The 19,763-nt window shown below is 35.4% G+C and overlaps 2 protein-coding genes across 2 annotated transcripts; both read left to right on the top strand.

The window, feature by feature from the left end:
• The first annotated feature begins 1,154 nt into the window (after positions 1–1,154).
• LOC125806975 (uncharacterized) lies at positions 1,155–13,410 on the top strand. The gene is made up of 11 exons (XM_049486728.1): positions 1,155–1,430; positions 2,157–4,285; positions 5,444–6,097; positions 6,390–7,067; positions 7,742–9,074; positions 10,299–10,648; positions 10,739–10,936; positions 12,280–12,410; positions 12,575–12,666; positions 12,748–12,856; positions 13,159–13,410. The coding sequence occupies exons 1-10, from the start codon at positions 1,256–1,258 to the stop codon at positions 12,792–12,794; spliced, it is 5,787 nt and encodes a 1,928-aa protein (XP_049342685.1). The 5' UTR covers positions 1,155–1,255; the 3' UTR covers positions 12,795–12,856; positions 13,159–13,410.
• Positions 13,411–16,986: 3,576 nt separating this feature from the next.
• On the top strand, positions 16,987–19,244 carry LOC125808951 (probable L-type lectin-domain containing receptor kinase S.7). Its single transcript, XM_049488635.1, has one exon. The coding sequence runs from the start codon at positions 17,145–17,147 to the stop codon at positions 19,140–19,142; it is 1,998 nt and encodes a 665-aa protein (XP_049344592.1). The 5' UTR covers positions 16,987–17,144; the 3' UTR covers positions 19,143–19,244.
• The last annotated feature ends 519 nt before the right edge of the window (positions 19,245–19,763 follow it).

Genomic DNA, 19,763 nt, shown 5'->3' with positions numbered 1-19,763 from the left:
AGAGCTTCGTAAATAATTGATTGATAAAAAATAGATAATCTTAAAATTTAACACTTGAAGGGGTATAAAGTGAATTTCATAAATTATGAATACAATTTTAGGCAATCAACGATAATGATATATCCAAGATCAAATTTAAATAAATAGTGAGTTTGTTTTATTCTCCATAATTGAGAGGTAGATTTATGACAGATCGCTAACAATATAATATATAAATTTATTTTGACATAGAATAAACTTATAAATCAACTTATAAACATGCTTTTGTAAATTCAATTGCATATAAGATTTATAAATCAACTTATGGACATGCCTTATAAATTCAATTGCATAGGATTTATACGTCGATATTGACATATGAGACTTATAAATCACAATAACTAAATATAAAAGTGAGAATAATTTTAAGTAAGTTACACTCAATAAATACATTTTATAAAACAGAATAACATATGCTAATTTACAATTATTTGTAGTCACACGACTTAAAGATTGTATTGACATATGCAATTCAGATATTGCATGTAAGAATGTGTTTTTAAAAAGAACAAATGAAAAATACATTCTAAATGTGCAAATTATAAATATAACTTATATTCACGTTTTGAATACATTTGATAAATAATAATTAAAACGTGTAACTTATCAACCACAAATTGTTAAATGCTATTTATAATTTTATTTTTTTTTCTAAACAGAAATCTCAAAGGATAGATGTGACTTAAAATATGAAATTCTCATACATTTGCTGGTAAATAATCACACATTTTTGAAGGTATTATATTAAACTTGAAATGTTACTCATTTGAAGTAACACATTATAAATCTAACATATTTTGTTAACATTAAGCAATAAAAAACATATTTAATTGATTCAAAATTAAATATATTTGAGTCATATATTTAAAATAAAAATCCAATCATATCACATGAATCAATACTAATATTTCACCCTTAATATGATCAACTAAATTATACGTCAAACGAAAATTCAAACCCAAATCAATTTGATTTTAAATAAAGTATCAACAAGCCTAGGAAAAATATTTCTTAGGAAATTTGAGCAAACGTCGTCGTTTTGGGTCAAAAAAAATTTTGAAAATGCCTAAATCCCCGCTCAACCCAAATTGATCTCTGCCATTCCTCTTCCTCAACGTTCACTATCCCTACACTCCCATTCCTCCTCCTCCCCGTGCAGATGCAGAGTCACCGGACGGCGTAGATACGACGGTGATACGGTGTCCTATTGATTGAAATGTCGACGGTGGAGGATCTGTTCGTAGAAATCTTCGAGAGAAAGCATAAGATCATCGAACTAGTTAAGCAACATACTGACCGGTATAGTCAACACCTCGCTACTAAATGTAAAATCCAAGGAATTAATCCTCCTCCATGGCTCTTAAATTCTCAGCAGTCTTCAAATCCCAAAGGTAATTCTTCATTTCAAGCTTTTGCTTGTTATTATCGCCAATTTCTGTTGTTCCAAGTGTTCTAGGGTTCCGGTCTTACGTTAGGTGAATGCAATTGTAGGATGCAGGTCAAATACATAGTTAAATATTTCTTAAAAATATGCTTAGTGTGTGCAGTGGTACTCAGCACCCGCTGAATGTGACTGATAGAGGAAAACTTTTTTTTTTTTGGGATAATTGTGATGTCTGAGCCAGCTTTTTGCACCTCGACTGATTCCACATGATACTTGTCATCTCGCACGGCAACAAATACTAGGTAACTTTGTTCACCAAGGCTAAGACCTATGAGAAGAAATCACCTAGTAATTTTGTGAACTAGAGACTTTCATTGGCCACTAGGTCACACCCTTGCGTGTAGGAAAACTTGCTTGTTTATATACATCCTCATTCTCATTTATCTGTCAAAAGTCGAAATTTTGAAGTTTGAACAGCAGAGAGTTAAGGATTTTCATGTTTCTTCACTCTCTCCTTTTTCTAGTGTCTGATATGGGGAAAATGTTCTTGTTTATATACTCTTTGTCATCTGTTTGGTTTTCAAATTCATCTTTTATCCAAAATGTGTCTCCTTTTTCCTCAACAAATTTAAGTTTGAAGTTTTCAATTGCCATTTTCTATGCTTCAATAATTTCATGTTCTGTTTTGTTGAACAAGCGCTTAAATGATATCTCTCTCTTTTTTTTTTGCCAGAGCTGAACAAAGAACAGCTGATTTCTGTAAAAATCCCACGGCCACCTACTGTGCGACAAGCTAGTGCTCGTTGCTCATTGATCAAGAGGCCAGTTGTCAGAGATGACAATGAAGAAATGTCTCAGGGGGAATTCTTGGAGGTTCATGTTACCAACAAAAGTTTTCACCCTGAAGATGGGTCTGCTAATACAGCTGTAGATCCTGATAATAACCAGGAATGTGCTCTGAATACTGTTCCTGAGCCTGATGTAAGTGTTAACTCTCCCCTAGATCAGACAGATGCAATAGTCCTGAACAATTTTAATGATTTAGACCTGTCGCTAGCTAGAATTCAGAGGTCTAAGTCTAGACAAAAGGCTCTTCAGCTTCGAAATAGTGCACAAACAGAAGCAAAGGACTGCTCCAGTCGGCAGAAAAAATGTGTTGTTACTCCTATAGGGATTGGCCTTTCTACTTCTGAACAAGTTGATCACAATAACGAGTCACAAAAATTGTCTGAACCTTGTGTAGTTAGTAGTAGTAGTGGTGGATTTAGGGAATCAGCTGAAAGAACTCATGAAGAAGAAAGAGAGATCAATTTACAGATGGGTGAAAATTCGAAGCATAAAGCATCTACCAAGTGTCTTGAGGGTGTTAATCATTATGTGGAAGTAGATAGCTTGACTGATGTTGCTGAGAGAAGTCATACAACAGAAGTAGATAACTCTTTTGCTACAGCTCAGAAAGGTCATTCAACACCCAAACATAGTTGCAATTTTGCTGCCACAGGTATCAGTTTGTCTGCTTCTCAACTAAATAAATTTTCAGACAAGCCAGACAATCAGCCAGAATCTTTTCCTGTTGGTACTGAAGTCAGCAAGTTAATGGAATTTGTAGAAGTACACCAGCATGAGGGGATTGAAGTAAATAGAGTCACGAGGTCCAGAAGTAATTGCAAACAACTAAACTGTATAAATGATTCTCTTAAAGTGGATGGTTCTGCTGATGTAGTTCAGAAAGATGATCATACCCAAGCATGCTCTGCAGGTTGTGTGCCAGGTAGGTCATTGGAAGTGGCTAATACATCTAATATTCACAAACCAATAGTCAAAAGCCACCAAGAGACTACGAAGAAGAATGGTAGTTATTGTGGTAGAATCACAAGATCCAGGAGTATGGCCCCAAAATTGCCTTGTCCGGGTGATGATTCGCATGCCACTATATCCACATTTTCAGATAGGGTGAGCACTGATGTTTTTGCCCCAGCAATTGGTGGATCATCGGCAGTGTTATTTACCAATCTTGATTCTTTGAAATCAGCTAAACCTTCTCTAATATTGGATCATAAGAGCCCAAAGACACAAAGTAACATGGGCAATGAAGTCATAGCAGAGCCTATTGATACTTCCATTGTTGCTGGTTCTGGTGGTGCGGGTTCCATGTCTGCTGATTCAGAGAAGTCTTCGCATGAAAATTACGACACTCATTGTCCAACTGGCAGTAAATCAGTCACTCCTTCCTCTGATAACAATGAGACTCATAATAAGCAAGGTAACACTGAAGCTGTGATGGAAGGATCTCCTACTTGTAGGTCTAGAACTGGCAATTCTAAACCAAAAGTGGGAGTGGAACATCTGGTTGCCAATCCTCCACATGATTGTTTTATGCCCATAAAACCAAAGCAACTCGACTTTGATGACACAGAAGAGTGTAACCTGAAGATGACCTTTACTCCTAACTTTGAGGAGAAGAGCACAAAATCAACAGATGTAATTTCCAATACCTCACCAGAACCAACCTCAGAAAAGAAGATATCTGGTAGTCCTATAGATAACAGAATCTCTAGGGAACAGTTAACACTTGAGCGAGAAATTTCAAATAAGTGTAGCGAAGTTCCAGGGAGTTCATTTTCTACGACAATCAGAGAGCCTGCCGGTACTGTAATGAATGGGTGTGCCTTGGATATGGATGAACATCATGCATCAAGGGATACTAAAGATGAGTCAAGGGGCGGACAATGTTCACGGCAATCTTCTTATCTGCATGATGATGAGACACTGTCAAATGATGTTGGTCATCATGATGCAGACACTAACATTGAACTCAATCTGAAGGAATCATATAATTCAATGGTAGATAACGTTGAAGTGGTATGTTACACACATATGTTTGTCTTACATGCATCCTCTTTTGGCGACACTATACAACTGTGTGGCAAAGTAATATGTTCCTAATATCTATTATGTCTTCATTTTTACACTTCACTATCTATTTTTAGGATATCTTGGAGTGATCAACAGTTTTCTGGTGCATGACTGCATGAATCTCTTGATTTGACATTAAAGATCTGCAAAATAGCTTGACATATAATCTAGTGACATTTATAAAGTTTTAGGTACTCACTCTATGTATTTCAGTAGGCATATATGTTTTACTTTGCTGAATTTGGATGCCTGCAGATTCTGAAAAGCTTCAAATATCTGTTGTTCTTTATAACCATGATGTCTGGGAAAATCTTCAAATATTTGATGAAGTAGCTTAAATCATTCTTGTAATAATTTGGAAGAGAATCATCTACTACCGATAAAGCCTTTAGGTGGTTGTTGTGCCAGAAAGTTTTGATAAGTTCGTCTTTTCCTTGTCATTTCTTTGAAATTATGTTCAGTTATAAGCTTGTTGGGTTTGCTGAATGCAAATGACATACTTAAGATTTTGAAAGAGAGTATCTATGTCATAGCGTGATCAAAACTTACACTCATGCCATATTTGTAGCTGGCTGATACACAAAGTTATACTATTCATATTTGAAATTAATAGTGGTACTACCATTAATTTTGGCATTCACAGTTTTGGGATCTCCAGTAAGTCATAGGAACTTGTTATTCTATTTCCTGGCACACCTTGGATCCTTTTCAATATTTAGCCAAGTGGACAAAGGGCAGATGGTTGACCTATTTCTTTGTAATAGAGGGTGGATGCATCCTCTTTTGGCTTCTTCATGAAGAAGCTGTTTGAGTTTAGGACCTAATTTTCTTGCAAGATGACCTTCTATTTCAGAAGGAAAATCACCAATGTGTGCTCCTTTATTAGCAAGTTCAATCAATCTATTCCTCATATGAATTTCTTGGATCTTTGATTTAGTCTATTTTTGTTTTAAGTAGTAAACAGACAGAATTTACACAATTTTTGTGGTACCCAGGCAGAACAATGCTCTGCTGACATGTAACTCAAGATTTAATTAGCAAGAGAAAGTTGAGCATTGTTTTCAAGTGTATTTGAGGTTGAATTTTTTCTCCATGGCTGGACAGGGAGGTAACAGTTGTGACAGGACTGCTCAATGTTTGTCTACATCTTATGTTGCCAACACCAAAATTGCTGCTACACCTCACATCTCAAGTTTGACTAAAAAGGTGACTGGAGATACCCAGGATTGCTTGGCGAAGAACTTTGACATTGAAGATCCAATTTCCATTTCCCCAGATGCAAAGAAACGGTCTTGCACGCTAAATGATTCAAATTTATCCCGTTTCAATGGTGAAGACAGTTATGGAGATGTATGTGTCAAGTGTGATATGGACAGGGATTCCCTACCATCTGGACAGAATGATGATGAGAATCTCAATCTCTCCGTATTAAGCAAACTTGAGACTACAAGGGAGCCCTTGTTTGATGACAGATTCAGATCTGCTAAGATGGATTCATGGCCACAAGTTAAGAGGAAAAAAGTTGAAGATAAGCAAACTAACTGCTTTTCTGCTTGTCCAAACTCTCAAACGTCAAAGCTTTATCAGGTACACGTGGATACTGTAAGCTTAAACTTCAACACAAGTCAAGAAAAAACAGACAATGTTGTGGAACATACACCTTTCAGAACCAAAAGTTCTAGTGTTAGTATATCCGAGAAGAAAAATTGTCATTTGAAAGAAGGAAGTGGTTCATTGCCGAAGCTGCTAAATGAAATGGTACGTGAAGAATGAGCATAAAACCTGCTCTCTTGCCAACAACATTTTTTTCAGAAGTAAAAGCACTTGCACATGCTCCTATGTTGTTTAAGTTCAATCAACATATTGCTTGTATGAACTCTTTTATGTAGTCTATATTTGTTATAAGTAGTAAACACTCAGAACCTACACAATGTTGGTGGTAACCAAGCAGAACAATGTTATGCTGACATATAACTCAACTTTTGCTTACCAATATAGAGTTACACATTGCTTATCTAACATTGTAACTTTTTCCCCCATGGCTGGACAGGGAGGTAAAAGTTGTGACGGGAATACTCAATGTCTACCTGCCTCATATGCTGTCAACACTAAAACTGCTGCTACACGTCACATCTCAACTTTGACTGGCGATTCCCAGGATTGTTTGGTGAAGGAACTTGAACTTGAAGATCTGACTTCCATTTCCCCAGATGGAAAGAGACAGCCTAGCATGCCAAATGATCCAAATTTATCTTGTTTGGATGGTGAAAATACTCATGGAGATGCATATGGTAAGCACAATATGGATAGACATTCCCATCAGAAAGAGAATGAAATGCTTACATGGAGTCCACAACAATCTGGATCCAATGATGAAGATAATCTCGATCTTCCGGTATCAAGTGAAATTGAAAATGCGAGGGAGTCCTCATTGTTTGATCGAAGATTGAGATCTGTTAAACTGGATTCATGGCCACAAGTTAAGAGGAAAAGACTTGAAGATAACCAATCCAACTGCTTTTCTGTTTGTCCAAGCTCTCAAATGTCTAAGCTTTATCAGGCACAGATGGATGCTGTAAACTTAAACTTCAGCGCAAGTCAAGGAAAGACAGACAATGTTGTGCAAGGCACACCTTTCCGAGCCAAGAGTTCTACTATGGGTATGCCTGAGAAGAAAAGTTGTCCTTTGAAAGAAGGAGTTGGTTCCTTGCGGAAGCAAAACAAAATGGTACAACACTTAAAATTAATTTATTCCTTTGCATATTCAAGTTGATGCACAGATACTTTTGTGTACACAAGTAGACTTCATTGGTGTACACAATAATTTAAGACAAGGTTTAGGGTGTGTAGGAATTTCCTGTTGCAATTCCCTTTTACCATTTGTTTAGCTGGGAAACATTTTTCTTTTTTGCAAGTTCTATTTCACACTACAAATGAAACTATTGCAAAAATATGTCCATAACCATATCCTCTGAAAAATAGCTATCCTTGTTGTTAGTGTGTTTGTTTTTGGCAATTGTGACCCTTGGGGCAAATTAATGACTGCATGGATGTAACATTCTGCTTGTCATGGAAGTCCATTTGGCGAACTAATGTGTTTAGGTTGTGTGATGACTCAAATTTTCTTCAATTCTAATTTGATCTTTTTGAGAGAAGTTGTTAAGTCTGAGCCACTGCCAGGGTCATTAACCGTATCACACCTTGTATTATGAATCAAAGACACCCTTGTATCACACCTTGTATTATGAATAAAAGACACCCTTTCTATGCTGGAAAGAGAAGAGGAAAAAGGAAGTCTCATCTTTGCTTAATACAATATTTTCATCATTTAACTTAATGACTCAAGCTGGTTTAACTTAACTTCACCTATGACATAATTTCTGCCATGTCACTTATCTGCAGGATGTGATGTGTTATGAAAAGCAAAATAACAGCACCGAGTCTGCTTCCTCATCTGATGACAAATTGTTACGTGTATCCCATGTCTCAAGTTTGTTTCAAAAGTCAGCTGAAAAGGAACTGGAAACAGGAGAAGAACATGAACTCCTTTCCAATGCTGAGAAGTTCTCCGATGAACAAGATATTCCAGAATCACTGCACCTTGAAAAGAATGTTGAGTTGGATCATCCTGAAAACCTGACTTGTTTGGAGAGAAAATCTCATATTGGAGAACAAAGCCTATATTCCCAATCTTTTGTTTGCTCTTCTCCACAAAATAGAGACTTGGATATCGTTGATGCTAATCAATCAATGCCCGTGCTTGAGGGTTTCATTATAGATGCCTCAACAGCAGGTGGAGAATTAGATATTACCCAGCTAGAGATCAACTATGAGACGACCATTCAGCGTGCGAGCATTCTGGAGCAGATCTGCAAATCAGCAAGTGCACATACACCCTTGTCTCATTTCACATCTTCTTTTGGGTTTGACCGTGCTCAAAATCTATATCAATCTTTACCTAATGGGCTTCTTGAGCATCTGGATCTGAGCACCTTCTTGTCGGAGGAGGATGTCAACAAACAGGTTAGGGCAAGTGATAGCTGCATGGATGAAGTGAAAGATTCTAAACTGGAGATACCTTGTTCTGATTATCAACCTTCTTACGGATGTCAATTTGGAGGGAGGTCAGGAAATCAATACCAGTCTCCTGTTGGAAAGTTTTGGGAAAGGATCCCGTCACATTCTAGCAGTTCAGAGAAGGGTTTGAACTTAAACCCAGAGCTCATGTGTTTCCCAATTGAGGAGGATCCCAATAGTAGTGAGGAGAATGAGACTGCAGATGTGGCAGGTAAAATCCGTGATGAATTGGATTCAACAGTAGTGAAAAGTCATGTCAAAAGACTACCACTTGCATCAATATCTAACTCATGTCTGAATCCCCCTGCTTCAGTCTCTGCGGCTGAGAGATCTCATGCAAGGGGAAGTTTGGATTCTGTCAATACAGATGTTAGCTGCAGTAGGCATCATAATAAAGCCAAGAGAAAGCTTGGAAGTAGCTTCAGAAATATGAGTGCTGCAAAGGTAAAACAGACTTCTTTGATGGGTGCAAAAGGAATTAAACAAGGTAAGGAATCCCTTAGGAGGTCTAGTAGGCCAAAACTATCAGCTAAATCCAGTTTTAAGAGAGAGAGACAGAATCTTTCAGAAAAAGGGCCAAGTCATAACAACATTGTCACAAATGTGACTTCATTTATACCACTAGTCCAACAGAAACAAGCAGCTGCTGTATGTACAGGTAAATTTTCCTTCTTTTCTTTTACAGCAAAAATTGGAACTATTTTCATTATAAAAAAGGTAAAAAGATAAAAGAAGATTTGTAACAATCTTGATGCTCTGTAGTGGCAGGACTGCTTGTTAGTATCAAACGGTATCCGTCTTGGTTGAACTTAGCAGAGTAGGATATTGATACAAGTAAATTAAGTTCTGTTAACTTGGTATTTACACAATTAATTTTGGTGGTGTTTTGCATCGATAAATTTGAACTCCCTGGACATTTATTTTGGAGGTTAGAAACTTATCGCTCCCCCCAACTTAAAAAGTCCGGTGGTATTAGCTAATTGGCCTTTGGTTGTCATTGTTGCATCTCCAGTGTTCTTCTATATAGTATCATGCTTCTACTATGCTTTGAGCATGTTATACCTGAGCTTTGAGATTTTGAAGAGTATTCAACAGCAATATCAAATTTTCCTTTGATTATGCAATAATAGCACCTACATTATTCTGCTAACTGAATAACATGTTACTTTAGTTCTCTCAGAATTTCCACACTTTGTTCAGCTGCTTATTTTGGTTGTGCTGTGCTGAAGATAAAAACAATCTTTACTTGAGTGAAAATGTTTAAAGTTTTTGTTTGTATTCTTACTGGAACATAAATGAGGATTGAAAAACTAGAAAATGCTTTACTTCTCTGAGTTCAATGTGGACCTAGCGCAAGTACAATGGAAGAAAAAGCTCTAAATAGGTGGCAACATATAGCTGGAATTAAGTTTTAGTCATGATAATATGTTTACTTTAAAGTCCAATGTTTTCTAGGAGATGCTGATTCCTATTAGAAATGTATATGCTAGATATAGCCAGTAGAAAATAAGAGAAAATTTAGTGCTTTTTATTTTTATCTTGATAATATTGGATTGAGACGAGTTTAAATGGAGCAACATGAAAATTCATATACCTGGGCCCAAGCGGCCCCAACTTGCCTGCAGCTGAGGCATAGTTGTTTTCTTTCATAGAGTTGGATTCCCTTGTGATGATCTGTTGCAAGCAAAAGAAAATTCAATCTTGAAGGTTCAACATGTTATTTCCCAGCCAGCTTTGCTTATTCTGATCAGTAAAACAAACTTCTCCCACCCAGTTTTTCTCCTGAATGTTAATTCTGATTATGCAAAATGAAGCTTGTGCATGATCAAGGCTGCCTTTTGATAGTTACTGGTGTAATTACGATTTTTCTGTTTGTCCACAGGAAAGAGAGATGTAAAAGTGAAGGCTCTGGAAGCTGCTGAAGCTGCAAAACGCCTGGAAGAGAAAAAAGAGAACGAGCGTAAGATGAGGAAGGAAGCAATGAAGCATGAGCGGGCACGGTTGGAGCAAGAAAATTCAAAACAATTGGAAAATCACAAGAAAAAGAAGGAAGAGGAAAAGAAGAAAAAGGAAGCTGATGCAATAGCAAGGAAAAGGCTGAGGGAAGAAGAAGAAAAAAATGAGAGGGAAAGGAAAAGAAAGCGAGTAGAAGAAGCACGACGACAGCAGAGAGAGCAGGACGATAAAATTCATGCTAAAAGAGCGGAGAAAGATAAAGGACTTCCCACTAATGTATTCAACATTCTTCTTACTAAGAATTCTCCCTTTTCTGCTTCTGTTTTACCGTGCTGGTACACTAATTACTGATTACTTTTTCTGTAGGATGAAAAGACGATGGCTAAAAAGAAATGTAATAATGATGTTGATATGTCCCAAAAAGAAAAGGAAAGAGTTGGAAAGACCTTCAAGAAGCAAGAAAGTGAACCGAAGCCAACTGAAACTTCGAGAAATGATTCATTTCAAGCAACGCCATCACCAGGAAGATGTCACATTGTTGATAACTTTACTGATCATGAAAAGGTGATGCATCCACATAGAAAAGTCATAATTTATACGTGAACAACATCTAGGTTCATTATAGGTTCTGATTGTCCACAGCCTACACTAGCTTTTCCCACAGCACCAATAAATTATTAACCTCCCTCCAAGAAAAATATTATGATTGACCGCGATCCATATGGAGTAGGCTATGTAGGCTTGTAACCCTGTTTGCATAGGCTAGTTTACGATTTGAGTTCCAAATCCTAGGGGATCTATGTTGACATCTCTTCTGACTTATGCTTTGAGCTCCAATTCCTTCAATAAGCAATGCCAAATTGTCAGTTGTACACCCTAGCATAACAGTTCCTGCAGAAACACCTACAATAAGTTCACTGTGCTTAATAACGTCTCCTGTAATAGCAGTATAACTACTACCCAATGAAAACATCCATTACATTCTCATTCTCAAAATTCTAGAATTTGTCCAGGTTTCTCTATTTATCTAAGCCATATATAAGTTTCTATAGTGGAATCTGACTTTAATCTTTATTCTTCAAATCCAACATAACTTTGTCAAGAACCAAGCTAGCAAAGTATAGTTAGAAAAAGAGAGGAACACATCCCAAAGAGAAGCCAGTTCCAGTTCATTTTTCGAGGACAATCTGCTTCATCTAATAGACATTCCCAAAATGCTAGGTATGAGATGCATATGCAATTCACATATGTTATTCTACTCTGAAAAGTGAAGATAGTTGACGTAAGTAGCACGGTCTGATAGTGTTCAGCAAGGAGTGGTTGGTCCAAAGCCGGTTCCTTAACATATGCTAAAAAATTGGTTTATATTATTGTGCCAAGAGCAAAGACCGTACCTGCTTGTGATGCAAATGGGCTGGGGGCTGGTACTGCTAAAAAGTCCTAACTCATTTTATTGCATTCTCCGAATTATAACGCCTGCCCTTCTTCCATTTCTTATTTTCTTCCGAAACCTGCACAGAAGAAAAATGAAAGATGATGCATCCCAATGACAAGGTCATATTATAGTTGAAGGGCTTAGTTGTTTCTGCTAGGATAATTAGCGAGTTTAATATTGTGCCAAATATAAAGACTTTACCTGCTTGAGATACAACAAGCACTGTGCTGCTACCGCTCAAACCTCTCCTAGCCTTTTTATCATATTCTCTAACTCTTATGCCTGTCCTGTTTTTCCAGTTTCTTCAGAATTCTGAAGTTGTTAGGTTACAGTCCATATGGCAACTTACCTGACAAATTTTGTACATAACTAATTATTGATAGAAAGCTTGTTTTTTGTTTTCTGGTCAAATGTTCATGGCAGAGTTTTGCTTTCAGTCCTCACACTGGCATGTATTTTAATTATTGCACAGGCTGACAGTGAGTGTGGTACCAAGAAAAGTCGAGAGAAATCATATGAGATCTCACCTTATCAGTGCTCTGATGATGAAGAGGATGAGGATGTAGATCTACCCATCCGAAAATTTATTCCCTCGTGGGCCAGGTGATCAAATCCATTCTTTATAGCACCCGAAGCATTAAATCTTCAGACCCTTCCTTCATAATGTGTAGTTTATAAAACAAAAAAGTAAAGAAAATTCACCTTAACATATATCAGCTTGTAATACTGCTAACATTTCTCTCAACTAAAATTGGATGTTTCTGCAGTAAACCCAATGTGGCTAGTGTCCTACCTCTGCAGCAAGGAATTGACCCTGATTCCATATTTCCCCCCGATAGTTTCTGCAGTATGGATGAAGGTATCTTTTTCCGCCTTTTATTTAACAGCTAACGGAGCTTCTTTGATTGCTTTCTGAATTAGAAACTTTCTTTCTTTGTAGTACTTGTGCCCAGGATTGTTCAGCAGAGACCTGTTGCACCTATCTGATTAATTTTACCTCAACTTCAAAATTTGTTTATACAAGGGTAGTGCTTCTGCTCGAAGACAAGGTTGTCTCTTCTTTCCCATATTAACTTGTCATTTGTATTATGCTTGTCACAATCATATGCTAGAAATCTATTTTGCTTGGACTCTTCAAAAATGCCGCCAAGTGCATGTTGAATCCTTTTAAAGTAGTGCATTGTTTGAGGATCCAACAACATTTTTGGAGAGTCTGGAGCAGTGTAGATTAGATTTGACTTCTGGTGTGTATTTGGATAAATTTCCTTGTTCTGCCTCCCATACACTTTTTACGTTACCTTCATCATTGATCTCCAATCAACGAAATTAACTTTATATTGTTTTTTGGCAGGACTTTTGTATACATAAATTGTACATATGGGAAGGTGATATTTGCTATGCAGCCTTGGCAAAGCCTGTCTTAACGGCTGTGCATGCTGTCGTTTTCATTCCCTTTCGACATGTTCTCACTTCCAATATCAGCGATTCAAAAACCTTTCTAATGTATATACGCTTGAACCTTGATGATTAGAATACAGAACTACAGTCATAATACTATATGGCTGTCATTTGTTAGATTTAAATAATTTTTTTGACATATATGATTGAAAGGAGAAGGTAAACACATGTTGTTATGAATGCAAATGGCTAAGAGACCATAGCGGATGATTGATCAAGAGCTCAAGGGAGTGGTAGAGGTATAGGGCTTAGCCTTACAATGACGTTGAAGGTTGCTCGTACACATAATGGAGGCCTTCCCGACATATGTTGCAACATATCTAGTAGCATGTTCTTACTTCATCTTTCCCTTAATAAGTCATCAAATTTGGTGCTTTTTGTTTGGGGAGGATGAAATAGAATTTTAAGTCGTTGATAGTTTCCAATATTTGGCACTTTTCATACTTCTTGAATTGGGAAGATGGAAAATTAAGTGTAGAAGATTAGGAGCATGTAAATTTTGATCTTTTACTGAGCATCATTTCTTTTAAATAGAAAAGTGTTCTGATTCTATTGGATTAAGTTAAAACATACTATGGAGAAACTAAACTTTAAAATTGGACTTTCTTATTATGGATAGATCTTGCTAGTAAGAAGCTATTTTCGAACCAGATTCCATAAATTCACGTGTTCCTAACTAAATTAATGAATAAGGAAGCGCATCGGGGTGGAGTTCAAGAACTTTTGTTCTGTCTATTTAGTTTTTGCACAATCAAATATGGTTTTTTTTAATTCATTCCACGTGATGAACTCATCATGTATAAGATTATTGAATTGAACCCTAACGGCTCTATGGGTCTATTACTATAGACTTTATAGATTTAAATAAAGTGGAAAGTTGATTCAATAATCACATTGCATTCAGTGTCATTGTTGATTATTGAGGCCATTGTTGTCCTCTTTGGAGATTCTCTGACAAGTTTCTTGGATTGCATAACACAACTATTATATATTTACTCGTCGTTAATTACTTGTTTATTTTGATAAAATAAGAAAAGATAAAAAAAATTACTTACTATACCCTCAATTAATTACTTTGAAAAAGGGTAGAACTTCTTGAGAATCTTAAGTTTTTAATTCATCAATTGCATAATTAATAAGGGTAAAATGATAAACTCACTATATAAATTATTGTTTTCTTAATAGGTGTGTCAATTCAAAAATGGACAAGTAATTAAGGGTAGAAGGAGTAAAATTTTATGGTAAAGTGATCAATATTATATCACCTTTAATTAAAGGTCTCTAATACGGGATTTTGATGTGATGCTACATGTCATAGGAATAGTTTTACCTCTCAAAATAAAACTTCTGAATGTGAATTCAGATTAATCGAACTCCAAAATAAGTATCAAACAATCATGTTTTTGATACTCCTCTATTACAAACAACCTTCCTACTCCACTAACATCATAATAAAATCAACATATATCTTATTCTTCTCAAACTCCATTCATGAGATAACTACATATAATTTATTAATATTATTATTGTTATTATATGTGGATAAGTATTAAAACTCGTCAAACCTTTTCCTCGATGTTAAGTTTCTACCAAATACCTTGTCGTCAATACTATACAAAAGACCACAAGTAATTGGATAAATATGCTAGCAATTCACTAATAATAAAAGAATATAGTAGGGCCATTGGGGTCCAATTATTCTTTTTCCCGTTAATTTTTTATTTATTTATACACCCAAAGATATATACATGCAATAATTGGTCAAACAAAATTAAATAATTTGGTTCAAACTTTGTCGTACAACGGCTTGTTTTAAATTTTAGTGTAGTCAGTGGGACCTAAATTTCACTTTCAATAAATACAATTGTGGGCTGTGTATAATTACAACAACAACGACAACGACTTACTATATCCCACAAATAAATTCAAAAAAAAAAAAACACGTAAATTTTATTTTGTAAGGTAGATAAATTATTTTTGATAGATTTTTAACTTGAAAAAAATACATTTTAGAAAACAACAACAATAATAATAAGTTGCATTTATATTAGGGAAAATGGATAAATATACCCCAAACTATTATAAATGGTATGCAGATATCCTCCGTCATACTTTTGGGACATTGATGTCCATGCTGTCTAAAAACTAAAGCATATATACCATTTATACTAACGGACATACACGTGTCATAATCTTATCTGCCGACCCGACGGATAAGATTGCACGTGTTCCTATTTAGTCTTCCATTAGAGTATAAGATATATATGTTCTAGTTTTTGGACGGTAGAGACACCAATATCCCAAAAGTATAACAGAGGGTATATGCATATCATTTAAGATAGTTTGGGGGTATATTTATTTTTTGTTCCTCTATATTATAAGATATTAAAAATTATTTTTTGATAGACTCTCAGTTTAAAAGAAGAATATACTAAATGAATATAAAAAGATATAATAACAAAATAGTAAAATATAAATCATATTAGTAGGGGCCCTCAACAAGTAGGACTTCCAAATTCGTCTGCATGTCTATATTACCGTTATAAGTTCTATTATATTCCTCTCGACATTATTATATACTTTTTCTCTTTATAACTTTTTATGATAGTAGTACTTTTGCCCCTCAATTATAAATAAAGTTAATTTTGATCCCTTGACTATTTAATATATTAAACCTTCTGATTAAATGTGGTTTTATTTTTTTATGTAAGAAATATGTTGAACATAGATTATTTTAAATGTATATTATTCTAAAACGTGAAATAACAATGTGTAGATTTGATATACATAATAGTGACCGAAAAAGCTTATGTGGAATAATTGTAATTGTAAATATCTTATTTAGTTTAGGAATTTATGAGTCAATTCATCTTAATTTTATTATTGCCAAGTATGCTCCAAGCAATTGACTATTATAGTGGGTATCTTCATTTGAGTGAATTTAGAAGTTATTTTCTTTTTGTTATTCCATGTAAACGTAAAATAATACACGAACAATTATATAGTGATATAGTTAATTCTTGATTGCTTATGAGGAACAGAAAAGAATACACATTTCGTAATTGTAGATTAATATGGGTTGTCAGATATTTTAATGATCAAAATTTGTTATTATTATCCTACGTATTAAGTACTTGTATTTTATAAATTTTCTATCTTCCTTCAGAGTTATGAATGGAGTTTTATGATAGGAGACAACAAAATTAGATGATTTATTTTTATTTTGATGGACAAAGCTACATGATAGTTGTTCCTCGTAGAAAGTAATAGATATATATATTATAGAATTTGTCGAAATGAATGCAAGTTAACTCAATACTATGATTATCAAATAATAATAATATACTCCACATTTTAACTAAAAAGAGCAAGAACATAAAAAGTAATATACTAATTATTCTCACAAATAAAATCTGAGAAACTAGAAAAGAAATAGTGTATACGTAGACATTATCCTCCTAAAAGGGTAAATAAATTATTTCTAGTAGACCTTCGTCTCAAATACAAACATATCATAAAATAATTAAAAAAACAAAAATAACGAAAGTGAAGAAGTAAATGTATCTCAAAAAGATTAAAGCTGAAGGTTATGAAAATTAAATACAAAAAGTGATTACTTATTAATCCAACTTCTTAAATAAAAAATAATAATTATCTCATAAATATTTCTCTAATCTCTTTCTTCAAAGTTAAGAGAACCGACAAACCCAAAGGCGCCTATTTTTCATAACCGTTTATACCCCATTATCATTTTTTTCCCATTCACATTTCCACCATCTCCACTAATTCAATCACTTTAATGTGTAAATTCAAGATTTTATCTACTTGTTCTTCATATTTCTGAAAAAAGATTCAATTTTTCCAAAAAAAATCTCAACCATGTTTGTTTCCATTTTCAGGTTCTTGATTTTCTTCAGTTTCTTCTTATTAGTATCATCACAAAATTGCAGCTTTGATTTACAATCTTTTACACTTCGGAATTTCACTCTTCTTGGTGATTCTTATCTTCGTAATGGTGTTGTTGGTCTTACTAGAGAGCTTCAAGTTCCATCTTCAAGCTCTGGTTCTCTCATTTACAATAACCCCATTTCGTTTTTCGATCCAGAAACCAAGAAAACGGCGTCGTTTTCAACAAGATTTGCTTTTTCTGTTAGTAACATCAACCCCTCTTCGTTTGGTGATGGATTGGCTTTTTTTCTGTCACCTGATAATCAGACATTGGGTAGTCCAGGTGGGTTTTTGGGTTTGGTGAATTCTTCACAGTTAACTAAGAATAAGTTTGTTGCTGTTGAATTTGATACTAAGCAAGATTTGCATTTTAATGATCCTGATGATAACCATGTTGGTCTTGATATTGATAGTCTTATTTCAATTAAGACTGCAAATGTGAGGTTAGCTGGTGTAGATTTGAAAAGTAGGAATTTGATTAGTTGTTGGATTGATTACAAGAGTGAGGAGAAAAAGTTGATGGTTTTCTTGAGTTACTCTAGTTTTAAGCCTAAAAAACCAATCTTGATTGTTGATATTGACTTGTCTGATTATCTAAAAGAGTTTATGTATGTGGGGTTTGCTGCTTCTACTGAGGGGAGTACTGAATTGCATAGTATTGAGAATTGGAGTTTTCGAACTTACGGATTTGGCCCTGTGAGGCCTCCTCATAATGTTTCTGATAATACTGTGATTGTAAAGCCTCCGATTATTCAAGATTCTGGCCATAAACATCATAATAAGAGTTTTGGGTTGGGTTTTGGAATTGGTGGTCCAGCTTTCTTTTGTGCTGTTCTTGTAGCTTTTGGTTGGATTTCTGTCAAGAAATGGAGGGGTCTTAACACAGAGAAGAATTTGAAAGCTGAGCTTGTTACTGGACCGAGGCAGTTCAGTTACAAGGAGCTGAGGTCAGCTACAAGAGGATTTCATTCCAGCAGGATTATAGGAAATGGGGCTTTTGGTACTGTTTACAAGGCGTTTTTCATGGAATCGAGCTCTATTGCTGCAGTGAAAAGATCGAAGCACAGCCATGAAAGTAAGACTGAATTTGGGGCTGAATTGTCGATCATAGCATGTTTAAGGCACAAAAATTTAGTTCAGCTGCAAGGGTGGTGTATTGAGAAGGGAGAGTTACTTCTTGTTTATGACTATATGCCTAATGGGAGTCTTGATAAGGTGCTATACCAGGAATCCGAGCATGGGAATCCGCTGAAATGGCCTTACAGGTACAATATAGCAGTTGGTTTGGCATCTGTTCTGACTTATTTGCATCAAGAATGTGAGCAGCAGGTGATTCACAGAGACATAAAAGCCAGCAATATTATGCTTGATGCAAGCTACAATGCAAGGCTTGGCGATTTTGGGCTGGCAAGACTTATGGATCATGACAAGAGTCCGGTCTCAACACTTACAGCTGGAACAATGGGATACCTTGCTCCTGAGTACCTTCAATACGGAAAAGCAACCGAGAAAACTGATGTTTTCAGCTATGGTGTGGTTATACTAGAAGTGGCTTGCGGGAGGAGACCAATTGAAGGAGAAGGGAGTGGTCATGAAATGGTGAATTTGGTTGATTGGGTTTGGAGACTGTACTCTGAAGGTAGGATTATTGATGCAGCAGACAAAAGGCTTAATGAAGACTTCAAAGAGGAAGAGATAAAAAAGCTGCTACTTGTTGGACTGAGCTGTGCAAATCCTGATAGCACAGAAAGGCCTTGTATGAGGAGAGTATTTCAGATACTAAACAATGAGGCGGAACCTATCTTTGTTCCGAAAGTGAAACCAACTCTAACTTTCTCCACTAGTATCCCATTCAACATTGATGACATTTTCTCAGATAGCGAAGGAAGTGAGGCACCAGAACATGAGCTCGAAATCAGAATAGATTGAAGTAATAGTCTTGTGAATTTTCTGCAATATATATAGCTAGAAATTCTTTCATTTTTTTGTGTGCAATTGTAATGTGAGCTGATATACATTAGGCCTTTTGACTATTGTTTGAAATGAGGAAAGTTTAGTAGCCTGAGTTCAAATCCATTATATTGAACTCTATGCTATTGTCTGTTATCCTGAAACATTTCAAGGTTGTTCAATCTAAATCCGATTAACATGTCATTTATTTCATCTTCTGCACATTCTTTCATATCATGTACTGCTAATAGTAGTTTTGTCTGCTTATTCTGAGAAGAGCTGTTCGGATAGTAGTGAGTCGAAAACAGGAACTTTCAACACTATAGTTTTGTTCACTGAAATATTTTCACTCTGAAAACATCAGATTCATATCCATTATGACTAGAAAATCTTTGTTGAGAATCCAAAAGAAGAATAACAGTTTCTATTGGCAGAAGCAGAGAGAGCACATTCCAATAACAACAAATACCATTTTGTTGATAACAGATTGTGCTCTCTCTCTTCTGTCAACAGAATTTCTCTCTTTGAATCCTCAACCAAATCTTGGTGATTTCTATGATAAACATTGATTAATAATCGCGTAAAAATGTTAACTAACAC

Source organism: Solanum verrucosum, unplaced genomic scaffold (genome assembly GCF_900185275.1).
Source record: "Solanum verrucosum unplaced genomic scaffold, falcon-dt-bn FXZP01000277.1, whole genome shotgun sequence".
Taxonomy (NCBI): Eukaryota; Viridiplantae; Streptophyta; class Magnoliopsida; order Solanales; family Solanaceae; genus Solanum; species Solanum verrucosum.
The sequence above is the reverse complement of the archived record's forward strand: the minus strand, read 5'-3'. Positions and strand labels throughout refer to the sequence as shown.